The 15,743-nt window shown below is 38.5% G+C and overlaps 1 protein-coding gene across 2 annotated transcripts in view; it reads left to right on the top strand.

The window, feature by feature from the left end:
* Positions 1 to 14,374, top strand: part of LOC104995963 (protein DDI1 homolog 2) — a 43,327-nt gene extending 28,953 nt beyond the window's left edge. The window contains exons 8-10 of one of the 2 annotated variants that reach the window (XM_010850043.1): positions 1,484 to 1,673; positions 3,830 to 3,892; positions 6,329 to 6,414. In XM_010850043.1, coding sequence (XP_010848345.1) covers positions 1,484 to 1,673; positions 3,830 to 3,846 — 207 coding nt within the window. In that variant the 3' untranslated portion in view covers positions 3,847 to 3,892; positions 6,329 to 6,414. Of the gene's footprint in view, positions 1 to 1,483; positions 1,674 to 3,829; positions 3,893 to 6,328 lie in introns of both variants that reach the window. The other variant, XM_010850042.1, reaches the window with a different exon arrangement.
* Positions 14,375 to 15,743: the final 1,369 nt, after the last annotated feature.

Raw genomic sequence — 15,743 nt, 5'->3', positions numbered from 1 at the left:
GTTGAAATAAACTCATTGAAGAAGGAATTAATGTGCTCTTGGACAATAAAAATTCACATAAGGTTTCATATCTTGTCAATATTTTTATGTCACTAATATTTTTTTAAATTGTTTTATTGCAGTATAGTTGATTTACATTGTTTTGTTAGTTTCTGCTATACAGCAAAGTGAGTCAGTTATATATATATATCCATTTTTTTATATAGGTTATTATATAGGTTCCTATATAGGTTAATACAGAGTATTGACTATAGTTTCCTGTGCTGTACAGTAGGTTCTTATTAGTTATCTGTTGTATATATTGTACTGTGTATATGTCAATTCCAGTCTCCCAATTTGTCCCTCCCCCTCTTCCTTGGTAACCATAAGTTTGTTTTCTATATCTGTGACTAAGTTTCTATTTTATAAATAGATTCATTTGTACCATATTTTTAGATTCCACGTATACAGAATATCATATATTTATCTCTGTCTGATTTACTTCACTCAGTATGATGGTTCCTAGGTCCATCCATGTTGCTGCAAATGGCATTGTTTCATTCTTTTTTATGGCTGAGTAATATAAAAATACGGATTGCTTCACAAATTTGCATGTTATCCTTGCTCAGGCAATGCTCATTTTCTCTGTATCATTCCAGTTTTAGCATATGTGCTGCTAAAGCAGCACACTAATTTTCTTTTCTAAATGTTTAATATTAAATTCCCACTAAAATATATTGAATCAATACTCTAATCAAGGTACAGAATTTTAAGTTGAAGGAATGAGTGAATATAAATACAATCCAATTAAATCTAATTTATTAACATTGCTAATCTTTCCTTTTTTCTTTATTTTTATTTTATTATTAATTTTTTTTAACTTCCCCTATTTTTAAGTCATGGTATAGACTAGCAGTCTCCAGCTTTAACATATGTGTGTAATTGTCCTATATTAAGTAATCGTAAAAATATACTGAAAAGGAGGCTAGCAGAAACTCAGAATATTTTTTTATAGTGCTTGCCTTGTCCATGTATGACTTTTGAGACCATTGGTATAGACTTTAAATATAAGCTGTACTTTTTACACTTAAGCAAAAATGTGCAACTATAAAAGTGAGACATACCATTTATATAGTTGTATATATTTTTTAAAAAGTCACTTATATGTTTCTAAAAGGTGTGGCTGCGGATTATGCCCGTTAGTTTTCCAAATTTTTTGCAGTGAACAGGTGTTACATTTAAATTCAGATGTGAATCATTTCTGTATTTGACAAATAAGTGTAAAGTATATCTCATAGAGATTATTCTGCTATACAATTTAAGTATTTTTAAAAATTCTAAATTAACAGTGTCAAGTAGATTAAATTTAGGTAAAATCGATTTTGTTTTGAGTCATCTCTGTCAATGTTGTTCTTTATAAATGGAGTTATGAAGCTCAGGGTCATAATTTTCCTGTGTCATGTTTTTTTCTGCTATCATCTGTCTTTGGTTTCTTCTTTCTAAGTGTTCCATTGACCTCAAGAAGAATGTACTCGTGATCGGCACCACAGGCTCGAAGACCACCTTCCTTCCCGAGGGGGAGTTACCAGAATGTGCCCGGTTGGCATATGGGGCCGGGCGAGATGAAGTACGGCCAGAGGAGATTGCAGACCAAGAACTGGCAGAAGCCCTTCAAAAATCTGTAGAGGATGCAGGTATTTGGAATGGCTGAGCTTGCGAGTAATACTCTAGTTATTGGTGGGTAAGCCAGTGAAGTTCGGGCTTCAAAGGGGAATGAGGACCAATTCATAATCCATCTCTTCGTCCTGTTGTGGGTGTGTTCTTGTCTTCTTACCGCCTCCTCACATCTCCACATACAAGATAGAGAAGCTTCTGTGTTTCAGTAGCTCCAGAAGCAGCTGTCCATTGGTGTGTGCAGGATACACTGGGGAGTTCTTTGCCTTTGCACATTTTGGTGGGACTCATAAAGAATCTTTCTTGTCTTTTTTTTTTTTTCCCCTGAAGAAAATTATAATAGTAAGCAGACATTTCCTTTTGAGTGAACATTTCCTGGAAATTTTCTTTTTCATTTCTTAGGCCCATTTATATTGGAGGATGACATTGTGTCTGTGACTGAGCAGCCCCAACTTTAATATCTACTGAAAGTGCTTCCACCTGTTTTCCTCCTCCGCCACCTGAGTCTCAGTTGTAGCTTCTTTAAAGAACAAGCCAAGTTTTCTGGGCTAAAAGTGGAGGGATGCAGTTATGTTGAAATCTCATGTCTGTGGATAAGTTTTTTTCCCGTCTGTTACATATCAGTGACTCTGGGATATATTTTCTAGAAGCTAAAGAGAAGTTTGAGTTATTTTAATGTCTTGAGCTGTAATTATTCATTAGTGACTAACATCACACATGGGATTTGCTGATACAGTAAAATATATTAGCACTGTAAGTTAAGGGAATAGCTTTCTCCTAAAGACCAAAAAAAAAAAGATAAGAGTTTTAACAAAAAGCAGCCAGATTTTGCCAGTACATGTCACTGGAGAACGTTCAGTGATGTCAACGTTGAGACTCTTTAGAGTAAGTGTGAGTTGCAGATGGAGTTTCCAAGCTGGCTTTGTTCAGAATCTACTCCACCACCACCTTTTGACTCAGTTTACATATAAAATACAACTTGGGTGGTGATTCAGTATTTTGTATGAAGGGGAGAATTTTGAACAATCTGACAGATAATAGTTTTAACCTTACCTACAAGGCAAGCTTGAATGGGTTTGACATACTTACATAGAAGGTGTTGTAACTTGTCATCTTAGTTATAATGCTATTTATTAATAAAATGAGCGTGTATATCATTTTGTGAAACCTCTATTCTTTCCCCCCACAGTTTTGGTGCTTTCATTTGAGAAACACCTGCTGACAGTAGCTTAGTGCCTTATAACCCACTAACCTCAGGCCCATTTACTTTGGAGGATAACATTGTGTCTGTGACTGAGCAGCCCTAACTTTAATATAACCGTTACCCTCTTTGAGTAATTATTTTCTTTTAATAAAAAGTTTAGGAGATTAAAATAGAAGCCACAGATGTTTTCAGCCATTGTGAAGTGCGTATACGTTTTAAAAGATTAAAAGGAAATGGCTGTCTTCCCCTGTGATGACCTTTTGTTACTGACAGGATATAGCTTGTGCTAATTTTTGTAATGTTTAAATAGTGAGATAATTCTTCAATATCATATTGTATTTGTTTAGAACATCAGCATCCTACTATTAATCAGAATCACCTAAGTGTGAATATAGTAGATAAATATATTTTTCCCTAAAAACTGTCTCTTTGGTGTGGATACTCTATACAGAATATCTTTATCTTTTCTATTGATTAAAACATAATTTAAAAATATTAATTCAGAGTATTCGAAAAAATAAAGAAGTTAAGCCAGGATAGGTAATCAGGTTTGGATTATTTTTCTTCTAAAAATAAATCTCAACTGAGAAAGAAATGTTGAAAGTTACTGTCAAATGTGTTCACTCACTTTTACTCCGTAAGATTTCCATATCATGTAATTCCATCTATGGATCTATTTTTTTCATCTCTTTCACGCGTTTGCCCATGAATTCTCTGTGTAGGTGTGGAAAATTAATTTCTTCCCAAGTTCTGTTGAAAATCTGTTGACGTTGACATATTGCTTTATGTATGGTGAGAGAATTAGAGCAACTAGCAAATCTTTTTGTGGTTCAAGCTACAAGAACATTCCCCCACCTTGCGTCTGCAGTTCCTGATCTTAAAGATGGCAGAGGAATGGAAACTGTAACCCTGCATGCTGTGTGGTTTGCATTGTTAACCCAAGTTTGCTTGTCTGTTTCCTAATTCAAACAGAGCGTCAGAAGCCATGATGCATGTAGTGTGTGTGTGCTGCAGCTGGAGTGGGCCCCAGACCAGGTATTTATAGACACCACGTTAAGCCTCCACCCAGTCATCGTCTATGGTCTGAAAGTCTTTGTATCCGCAGCAGATCTAAAATGTAGCTTCTGTCATTCACCAGTTCACCTTGTTTAATCTGGTTACAACTAGCCTGTGTGTGCGTGTATATATATATATATATATTTGTATGTTGGCATACATACGTATCTAAGCACAATTTACCATTTAAAATTTTATCAGTTATCCCAGTGAAAACAGATGACCATTGTGAATATCAGCATCATAGCACTTTGTTGTTGAAGATAACCACGTTGTTAGGAATTTCATAAGCCCCTTTCTTTTGAAAAACTGGAAGTGTAGTTTTCACATTACTACACACAAGTCCCAGCATTATACAGGGGCAGCAGTTTTAATCCTGTTGAAGAAGAAATGGAAACTTAGACCAGGTGACTTGGCCAGGGTCACAGAGTCAGTAACACAGACAGGACTAAAGTTTGCTTTTCTAACAAGAAACTTGACTTTTCCTTCTCTCCCTAGCCTGACGGTTTTTCCACAGGAGGCACTCTGCTTCCATTTCCCTGTAGCATAAATATAATAAATGTCAGCCTGAGTATACTGACTGATTTATTAAAACAAGAAAGGCAGTCTTTTTTAGACTGTCAAACCTAGGAATTTATAGGGGTTTGCAGGCTGGTTGTAATTAGATACATAGCATTTAATTGCTTCTTTCTTTCATTTTCCTCATAAGGATGGGTTAAAACAGGCATTATTATTAATGTCCATTGTCCTCATCCTCTTCTGCTATCCTGTAGTACTGACCTTGTCCTCCCCTACATTTAGAACTTAGGCCAATGAAACTTACCATCTCAGCTACAGGAGGACTATACGCTGCCTTCATAGTGAGTACGGAATTCATTGAGGTTGGTTCACCTTTGGCTCACCCAGTTATTATAACTGACATACCATTGCCAAAGGCCATTATCTTTGCCCACCTCTCCACTGCTAACATGGACATTTCACTACAGTGCATCTTTCTGTTCTCATTAACTGAAAATTGAACCTCTTTCAGTGTCAGCTGTGCAGATCGATAAATAAAATTATTTACAGTGTTTCCAGACACTAATGAATATAGTTTGCACTGAGATATATGCTCTTCTTCTGTTTATCCCTAAACTATAAGAAAGATTGTTTCACAAGGAGTCAGTAACTTCCTCACAGAGTATTTTATCTTTTCATGTTGTTAACCTAGGTTGGACTAGAACGATTTAGAGCCACTTGAATCATAACTGCATTGCTTCATGATTTCTAAGGCACAGTTAACATGAAGCATTTGAGTCGCACCTGTCCTAACAATTTGTATTGTGATGTCATTTTTGTTACCAGCCTTTGACTTTTAATTAAAGATTGTATAATTGCATGGAGGTCAATTTTTAGTTGGATGGATTAGTAGCAGAACGAGAGTTGGAACTGATGTTTAATGATATCATGATGTTTGTTTAGAGGTGTGGTAATTAACCTTCCATCTTTTATGAATGGTCAGTAAGTTGCAGTGAATCTAAATTGTTATTGCCTATTGGAAAATTTATGAACTATATCCCTCCACTGCCCTCCTCCCCTCCCATTTCCCTGCCCTTAAAGTAGGAAATGTTCTTATGAATGTTCTTATACTGTGTTAATACAATAAAGTAAACTGATATTCCTTTTTAAAGTTGCGTTGTTTGGTAAGATAATAATTGAGATTTAGTCTGTTTGATCTTTAGCTTTATTTTTGTTCTGAGTCAAACTCACACAGTTTTTGAAATGTTCGGATAGAAATAGAATGTTTGCTTCTCTGTCTTCTGGATGTCCCTGAGTAGTATCACATTGTTATTTCTCAGACATAAATCCCAGATATACCTAGCTTTAGACTTCTCAGGGTTCACATTTGACACACTGAAGTGAATTGGCAGGAGAATCTTCCTAGTACCGAAATCCTCAAGATTATATTGTGCTTTTAAGAATCACCTGTGTAACTTACGGAATAAAGAGACTCCTGGGTTTATTCCTCAGGATAGTGTCCTACAGTCTGCATGCTTAACAAGCTTCCAGGTGGTTTAGGGCAAGTGGTAGAGAGAACACACTTGGAGAAAGTATTTCGGAGTTCTAAACCCACTGAGAGTAAAGATACATAAATGTCCTTCAGTCTTAAGGACTAACTCAGCCATTCTGTGGTACCTAAATAAAAATTACTGAATTCCAGTACACACAGTTTATCAAGAACATGCTTACCTCTTATTCTGATGCTATGATGTTGTTTGCCACAATGAGAATGGTTCATGTATAAAGTCTGAATATAAGACAGATCCAAGTTTAAGGACCTGGTTTTATCTTGTTTAAATTTATATTTTCTGATAATTTAGTGGCCTTTGTAACCTGCTGATTAACCTTTTTTCCTTTCACTGTCGTTCTCTGTAGAGAAAAGCGGTAAAGAAACTACCTCACTGGGAATGTCATCATTACCAACTTCAGATGGATTTAACCATCAAGCCCATCCTCCAGGACTGAGTCCTGAGATTGGTAATCCTCCAAGTCTTGCTCACTCTGTCTCTGCTTCAGTCAGCCCTATCCAGCCCAGTGACCCAGACAGCATTGAACCTAAAGCTGTGAAGGCTTTGAAGGCTTCAGCTGAACTCCAGATAACCTCTGAGCAGAAAGAACATCTTCCTCCACAGGATCTTTCTGATTGTGCTCCTTCAGCAGACAGTGCTCCAGCAAACCAGAGTCCAGCTATGCCTTTGCAGAATTCACTCGAAGAAGCCATTGTTGCAGATCATGTAGAGAAATCTGCTGAAAGAAGCACCCAGGGCCTCAAATCTCATCTCCACACAAGACAGGAAGCTAGTTTATCTGTCACAACTACTGGGATGCAAGAACCGCAGAGGCTTACGGGGGAGAAGGTTTGGCACCCAGAGTATCAGGACCCAAGTCAGGTGAGTGGCCTTCAGCAGCATGAAGAACCAAGGAATGAGCATGAGGTTATACAACAGAGTGCTTCACATGACCAAGACCATCCTTGTCACACAGGGGACCTTGAACTTCTTGGAGAAAGGCAACAAAGCAGTGCTGGTTTGGAAGCTGCAATGAAAGGAGACAGGCTGCAGCAGAACGTGGACCTTCCGGGTACAGGGAAAGATATTCTACCTTCAGGATGCCTTGGCTGCTCAAATTCAGAAACACTTATGGAAGTAGATATTGTCGAACAGTCCCTAGTTGCTGTGCCGAATTCAGGAGGTCAGAATACCAATGTCAAGAACAGTGGTGCATCTGATCTCATCTTAGATAATCCCTTGATGGAAATAGAAACATCAAAATGTAACCCTTCCTCTGAAATTTCGAGTAATTCCATTTCTACTCAGGATTTACAGCTTCTAGAAAGTAATGTTGAAATGTCTGAAACGAGTAAAGAATGTGGGGATCACCCTTCCTCTTTAATAAGTCTCTGTGGCAGTTGTCAGCCCTCTGTAGAGTCATCAGAGGAATCTTGCTCATCCTTAACGGCAGCCTTGAAGGAACTTCATGAACTTCTGGTCATTAGTAGTAAACCAGCTTCAGAAAACACATCTGAAGAAGGTATCTGTCAATCAGAGACAGTAGTTGAGGGCCAAACAGGTATTAAGGACCTTTCTGAAAGATGGACCCAAAATGAGCATCTTACAGCAACTCAGAGTGAACAGTGTTCACAGGTCTCCTTTCATCAGGCCATATCTATAGCAGTGAAGACAGAAGAATTAACAGACACTTCAGCTGACACTGGAGTGGAAGATGGAGAAACTGTTAACTTGAGGGGTCCAGGTGATGGCCTGTTAACTGATAAGGAAGGTGTCCCCAAGTCCAAGGAGTCAGTAAACAAGAGTAGCTCTGTTACTGTAGCCTCAGCAGAAGCGTCTAATCAACTACATTGCACCTTAGGTGTAGAGATTTCACCCAGACTGTTAGCAGATGAGGAGGATACACTCAATCAGACTTCTGAGCAAACTGAGTCCTCATCACCCGCTTGCATCCTGGTTAAAGATTTGGGTCAGGGCACACAGAATCCAGTGACAGACAGGCCTGAGGTCAGGGAACATGTCTGTCCTGAAGCTGCAGGGCCACTTCTAGGACTTGAACCATCTACCAGCCATCCATCACCAAGTCCCTCCTTTCTTGCACCATTAATTTTTCCTGCTGCAGACATTGACCGGATTCTCCGTGCCGGCTTTACTTTGCAGGAAGCTCTTGGGGCTTTGCATCGAGTTGGTGGAAATGCAGACCTTGCACTTCTTGTCTTGCTAGCAAAGAACATTGTAGTTCCTACGTAACCATGGAAAAGTGGGCTAGACCATACTCTACTCCCTTTAAAAAAAAAGCTGTATATCTACACACACACATACACACACTCACCACATATACAGTATATGTAGAACCCTGCAAGCAGAATGTTGAGCCAGATTTTTTTTTTTTTTTTTTTTTTAAGATTTTTTTTCGGCCAAAGTAATTTATGATCTCTTGTCTGATGAATTTGTCTATCCTATTTGTTAAAATTTGGGCCTTTTTAAATGTATTGGCAGTATGTGCACACAGAAGCTTTTTATTATCATTAAGATGATGTATTCTGGAATAAAATTGATGGTTTTGTGTATAGCATACCCTTTTAGAATGAGAGTGAGTGCTTTAAAAAGCAGAAGCCATGAGAAAATCCCACCACCCATGCAGCTGAAAGCATGATGTGGCTGTGTCTGTGCTGTAGGCAAGGTATGGCTTATTGACTCATATTTTGGTTTATAAACTTGATCACATGGTTTCATGTTTGGAATGCATTATGATTCATCGGTTGTAACAGGAAATTGAAGAATAGTTGAAGAATATTTCCTGGAGTAGCATGTTTCCATTGGTGTGGTTAGGATTTGACATTTTAATGCGATGAGTTGGGAGGGCTTAAAACTTGGGCTGCTTCGTACATCACAGGCTACTGCATGGATTGCCAGATATCTTGGGTGGGATTTTGTGAGGGAATTAACATCAGAGTGTAACATGGTGCTACCCAGATTAAAAAAAGAAAGGAAAAACTGTAATTGCATTTGCCAATGTTGATAATGTTTCAACAACTGTTGTGAGTGAAATAATGCTCTAAACACTGGAATTTACTAGTGATTGGGTTTGGTAGCATCTCACTGATCACATCTCAACCCTTAATGACTTATGGTGAACTTATGTTCAGCTGATGGGTTGGTTGCCAGCAGTTTATTTCCTTTCCAAACTCATCTTCTAGCAAGTTCTTCTAAAGCTCAGTTTGAGCTGTGTTCTGAGTGAAATATTCAAGTGTAATAACCTTGTCACTGGTTCATCTTGGTGCTTGGAATGGTCTGTCTATTTGGTGAGTGTCTTTCATGGCAGTGGAAATAATAATTGGAGTTTCTGACTCAAGTGGCCTTGGTAGAGTTTTCCATCCCTTTCTTTCCTCAGGAGTTTCTTTTTTAAAGCAAGATTTGTCATATTTGTGTTTACCATGTCAAGATAGAGTGGGGCATAGTATATAGATGTATTTATTGTGGCCTTTTTTAATATGAGGACTAGCCCTTGGAAATCATTGTCCTGTGGGCCCCACTGTGCAATAATTCTACTGGGTAGATTTTAGATTTTTTTTTTTCCTGAAAGATAAACTCTTATATACCTAGCAGGAATATGGAGTCCTGGTTTTATTGAAGAGAATTTTGAGAATGATAATTCCTGATTCCAGGTGATGATTTGCAATGTGTCTGAAACAGAAGCTTCAGAAGGGTGATTTGTGAACTTTTAATGTTAAGTGATTTTTGTCTAAAGTCTTACTCTCTTTGAGAGTTATTCTTTCCGTCAAAATTTACGTCATTGAGCACAATCAAAATGGAGGCTCATATCTCAGGAGTTTTTTAAATCTTAATTTGGGGGCACTTAGACATTGCTCTTCTTCTACCCTATTCCATCTTCTTTCTTTCTGCTGTGATGTATGTATGTGTATTAGGAGCTGTGAGTGATACGATGGAAAGTCCCATAGATTCCTCGTGATTCTCTGAAGTTCGGAAATGGTTGACAGAAAGAGCTGTTGCTTACTGTGTTCAGGGTGGCGCTCTAGACAAGTTAGCCAGATTGTCTTTAAAGTGTTCTTTTAGACAATCCTGTGCTGTAGACCCTTTTGCCTGCCCTACGCCAAAGATATAAGATGCACTAGGAACCTGCTAATAGGATTTCTGTCAACCGGCTCTTAGAGCTGTGACTGCAATTAAGTAGTGGTGCTATGATTGAAACAAAATTTAGTAGCCATGCAATGGGCCCCTGATTTGCTTTATGGTAATGACTGGGAATTTATTCTGAGCTTATCAATCTTTAGGGTTACAAAGTGGGGTGAGTGTAGGGTGGGAGGACTTATTGATGACAATAGACTCCTCCAAAAGGCCTTCTTTATAAAGAATGGCCTCTTAGTTTTCTGTACAAGCAGTTCCTCTGAACAATGCTCAGAGACATAACCACTGAATTTTCACTGTGTGGAGATTTGGGGGTCAATCCCAGGTGGGCTATAGAATATCAATCCAGAAAAGGTTTCATTACAATAGCTTTTATTGTATGTATGTGTATATTTATTTCTAGGAGAAAATTCAATAGGTAGGCCTATAGTTGTACACGTATTCTTATTAGGAATACTTTGGATGAGCTTAACCCATTTGCCAAATATCCCTGTCCTTCTTCATCATTTATTTTTCAACTTATAGTTGCTTTTGATTTTTTTAAAATCTTCTGTCCATTGTTTGTGTGAAAGTAAAAATTGTTGACATTGTCAGAATTTTGAATCATTTTTAAATTTAGCAATTCTAAAACACAAGGAATTAAGGAACATGGCATTAGTGAACCTTCATTGTCGATTTTTATGCAAAGTGCAGAAATGAGAGATTAACTTCTCCAAGAATAAGATAAAATCATTGTGAACTCCTGATTGCCAGCAGAACTGGTGAGGCCAGCCGTTACCAGTATGGGCTGCTTTGTTGGATAGCTCTTTTGTCATAATCAGTAATGGACAGCCTTGTGAACAGTGCTTACCTCCAAGAGTGGTGTCTATTTATTCACCAAAGAGAGGAGAAGATTTCCTTCCAAGTTGGTTCCTGTGTGTAAGAATGTGTTTGGTAACCAGACAGCTATAGGCTCTAGATTTTGCCATTGTCACTGGTAAGAATTATTTCCACTTGTACCTCTTTAGGCATCCAGACATGGTCTAATCCTTCATCTAAGCCTTCATCCCACCGTTTGGGCTTTATCCATTATCATAAAGATTATCAGTTGCTTAGCAAAGGGAACTAGATAGATGGTAAATGTGTGAGGAAACTGTTCTGCCTTGCAGCCTACAAAACTTTCCAGAGCTCCTTGTCTCAATGCATACTGAAGGGAGACACACACCATGTATTTTTTCCCAAAGGGTTTCTCCAGTAAGAGAGTTATATGAAAAGATATATGAGACTTTGTGTTACCGATTTTATGATAACCAGTTGAGGTGGAATCTGCCTGTTTTCCCCTTAGCACAGCTTTTCTATCTCTAGCAAAAGCCATAAAACTTTGGGTTGGTTTATAACCATTAACTCGTGTATATATACATGTGTGATAGATATCCTGCAGTTAATTTTGCATAGATTAAAAAGCAAACGTTTGTTAATCTTCAGATAACAGTCTTCGGTTATGGCGAAGACTTTGATCCCACCATGTTTATAAAAAACAGCCTTGTAAGTCACTGGCCAGAAGAGTGGCAGTACATTCTGATTTCCTTTTCCTTTCGGTCTGTCACCTGCAGAGCATAAGCAGGGCACTTGAACTGCTACATGTTTCCAACTTGTTATCACTGGTAGCATATCATAAGAGAAGCTAACTAGATTATGCACCCTTTAGCACAAATACCAAAAAGGCAAATTTCTCCTTTGAATTTGGTGACTTAGTGTAGTCTGTGGCTGAACTAGAAACACAGTTCTCAAAGAGTTCCCCTTCTGAGAAAATTAAGGTTACCTTTCACATTAGGAGATCCATAAATTAAAATAGCTGCTTTCTTTCTGAAAGATTTAAACATGCCGATTTACAACAAGGTAAACTAAAAGCATGTCCTTGAGAACCAGAAATGTCAAATCATGGCTCAGGTTCCCCAGTAGTGTTCCCTCGATGGATGTTACTTGGGAGTTAATCATATAAATCATAGAACTTAAGGGAGGAACCTTTGATGTGCTTGATTTTCTCTTGTGCCTTAGTTTCTCCAAATAGCAGAGGCATCAAGTTCGAGTCGGTGCTAAAAGTCGAAGTATCATTGGGGTGGGGAAGGGTGGAGAATGTCTGAAAATGGCCCTCCTGGAGATAGGCATGTATGGAGTGTCCTAAGGGCTCACCTTTATTGTTGATTGAGTTATCCTGCACCAAATCATTTGATTTCCCCAGAAGGATTAGATTTCCATAGAAGTATTGTGACATGGCTTTTTTGCATCAGGCATACAAAAAGCAAAAATGGTTTCTATGTGTTTATTATGTTCTTTGTTGTGCTATCAGTATTACAGTAGTGAAAGCAGAAGTTTAAGAAAATCTATTTGAACAATGAACTGTTAAACTCTCTCAGACTGCAGTTTGAATCTTTGAATAAGAATTTGTTATTCACTCATGAAACATTAAGTGACTGGTGAGCATTGAGGATAACAGCAGTACTGAAACAAACGGAACTGCCCTGTAAAGCTATCAGTCTCGTCAAGAGACATGAAATAAATCTTAGCTTCAAGTGCAAGATCTATTTTTGCCTATTAGCATCATTTATTTTAAAAGTCGTACTAGGATGATTGGGTTCAAATTCAGAGAAAACGGAAAAGCAGGCTCAAAATGGAATTAGAATCTGAGAACCTAGAACTGCTCTTAAAAATGTTTTTGAAAAAATGAGATTGGAGAAACCAACAAAAAATGTCCTAACATTTGGTAGAAATACTTGAAGAGATTAAGGACAGTTCAGTTTACACTGTTGGTGGAGGGGGAACAGGCAGGATAAAAGTGCAAGTAAATGGAAGATGACCTAACGAGTACCAGTGACAGTCAACTTTTCCTTCCATCACGACCTCCTTCCATGCAGGGTGGAAGTATAGACTGCTATGGCATCCTTCCTGCCGTCTTTGAGCCAGCTGCTCCGAAATACTAACCATCTGGGCCAACAAGACTTAGCAGAGAATTCTGGAAGATTTGCTGTTTTAAAGCAGTTGAGTGCAAAATGTGAAAATAGAACTCTACAGCAGAGAATGTAGCAAGCAATGGTTCTGGGACTAGATGAGGGGCAGAATTTATTTACAAGAAAATTCAGGCCTCTGCCAAACCTCTTCTGCAGGACAACTCCATCAAAAGGACATTCTTGAGCCTATCACCATATATGTGGTAATCCTGAGGATACAGGTAGAATTTCTGAACCTTAACTACAGTGACTTCTGAAGCTTACAATTAGAATACCCTCGCAGGTTTGTCAGCTACATACTGGTAATCTAGACCTTCTGGGGACTAAAATGAGCGGGTATAGCAGTTTTAGAGCACAGTCTTACGGAATGAAATCTACAGAGAAAGTTAATGCAAGGGTGTGGAAGATGGGAAATTTCCCTAAAATAAGGACACTTGGGGTGGGGATGTGGAATATGAAATTAGAGTAATTTTTACAGAATTATATTTCTCTTCATATATACCATAAAGAGGTCTTCATTAGCTAACTTGGGAAAGAGGTGTGCTGGTAGATTTTTTTCCTGGTAGGATACATAACAAATTATTTTGTTTACCAGGAGTTTGTTTCACATTCAGCCTTGAAGGATGCATCATTGGCTTAAAGGAAGGTAGACCTCTCTAGTTTCCTATATATTCAGATCAATTCAGCATAGTTTGCTTTTTTTTAAACTGTGCACCTACAATGAACGTTGAATGCTCATTTATATTCAAAATTTCATTTCCATGTTAAGTTGGGCTAATGGCCTTTGCACTCAAAGTTTGTTTACCAGTTTTGTAGCCATATTTAGCAAATTTTAGCAAGTAGAAACCCCTTTTTCCCCTCTTATTTGTTCTTGGAATTGTTCTTTTATTGCTTTCCTGATTTTTCTTTAAGCTTTGAGACTACTGCATCTTACAAGAACTAGGCTGATTGGCAAAATAGGCTTGCCAATAGCTCTTTCACTCCCATAAGGCTTTGGTTTTGAGAGTTGGGAAAGCTCTGAGAATTTAAGGGAACCAAACTCAGGAATCCCACAGTTGGTTGCATTGTGCCATTGGCTTAGGGGCTGGACACAGGACCTGTCTGCCACTGAGTGAGCCAGATGCATTTGGGTTTGAGTTGTTGTCACATACTGAAATGTAAGTCAGCCCTAAGTAATCAAAACACTTTTATTTTTCTTTTTTTATTAGGAACTTTCTGAAGAAAAAGTGATGTGTAAAACATTTGATATTTAAGACAATAAAGTTTTTATCGTAAGACTCTTTTGTTTGATCAGTTTTCTTTTAAATTGATACGGTTGGTTACTTTTGTCCTTGTCTCTGTCTCCCAGCCATTTAAGTAATTTATGCCTAGGCACTGTGACTTGTGGCCATGATCCTAAACACCAGAAGTGGGCCACTTCCAGATAAATACTGCAGGTGGATGGCCATCTGCTGATGTGAAATGGTGACTGCTCCAGCAGTGATGCACAGCAATAGAGACAACATTGGTGACAGGGTTTTGTGGCTCAGACTAGTCTCTAGAGCTAGGATGCTCAGGTGTGAATTCTAACTTTGCCACTTACTAGCTGTGTGACTAGGTAACTTCCCTAACCTTTCTGTGCCTTAGTTTCCTCATCTATAAAATGGGGACTATTGGGGTTGTTATAGGGGTTCATGAGTAAGTTAGAAACACCCTTGGGTGTTAACTAATGTGGAGTTACCGCTTTTTGCATGAGTGTGTGCTGTGGGACCCTCACTGAGGATTTCCAGTGTACGTAGGCTTCCCTGATGGCTCAGCGGGTAAAGATGTGGGATGACATAGGAGACTTGGGTCAATCCCTGGGTCAGGAAGATCCTCTGGAGGAGGAAATGGCAGCCCGCTCCAGTATTCTTGCCCGGAAAATCCCGTGGACAGAGGAGCCCAGTGGGCTACAGTCCAAAGGGTCACAAAGAGTTTGACATGACTGAATGACTAAGCAGTAGCCAATGTACATGGATCAGCTGATATACACAGGGAGTAGTCTAGACACAACCCGCCTTGTTCTGTTATCTTTCCTTGACTATCAGAATGCTGAGAGCCAAAGCTACCTCTAGTCGGAGGTGAGAAGTACTAATTATTTTTCCATTGTTCAGATCTCAATGTTTTGATAATCAGTTCATTTGAAATGAGGTTTCTAGTACTTGATACGAGTGGAGGAAATTGTGAAACATTAGTTATTGGTGGAAAGAATTCTAGATCTTTGGTACAGAGAAAGGGAAATTTACTGCATCTATATTTTAAGGTGGGGGGAGATTTACAAGCATCACGGAAATGAATTGGATTTACGGCAGGAATCTACAGCTTGCAGGAAGAAAATAGAAAAAGGATATACATTTAAAAATAGAAATACAGAGGAATGGGGGGAAAAGTTCAAGAACATAGTTCTAAATTTCAAAATGCAGATTAAGCAGAACATACTTCCATCTTAAAGGGCTAAATTGTCAGCAGATAATGCTTCCCTGTTCAAAACTATTAGTGTTCTAATAGGATTAACAGACTATCAGTTCAGTTGCGTAGTCGTGTCTGACTCCTTGCGACCTGCACACCTGGTCTGCTGCACACCTGGCATGCTGTCCATCACCAACTGGAGCTTATTCAAACTCACGT

The sequence above is a fragment of the Bison bison genome, unplaced genomic scaffold, assembly GCF_000754665.1.
Source record: "Bison bison bison isolate TAMUID 2011002044 unplaced genomic scaffold, Bison_UMD1.0 scf7180017864289, whole genome shotgun sequence".
In the NCBI taxonomy this organism is placed as follows: Eukaryota; Metazoa; Chordata; class Mammalia; order Artiodactyla; family Bovidae; genus Bison; species Bison bison.
The sequence above is the reverse complement of the archived record's forward strand: the minus strand, read 5'-3'. Positions and strand labels throughout refer to the sequence as shown.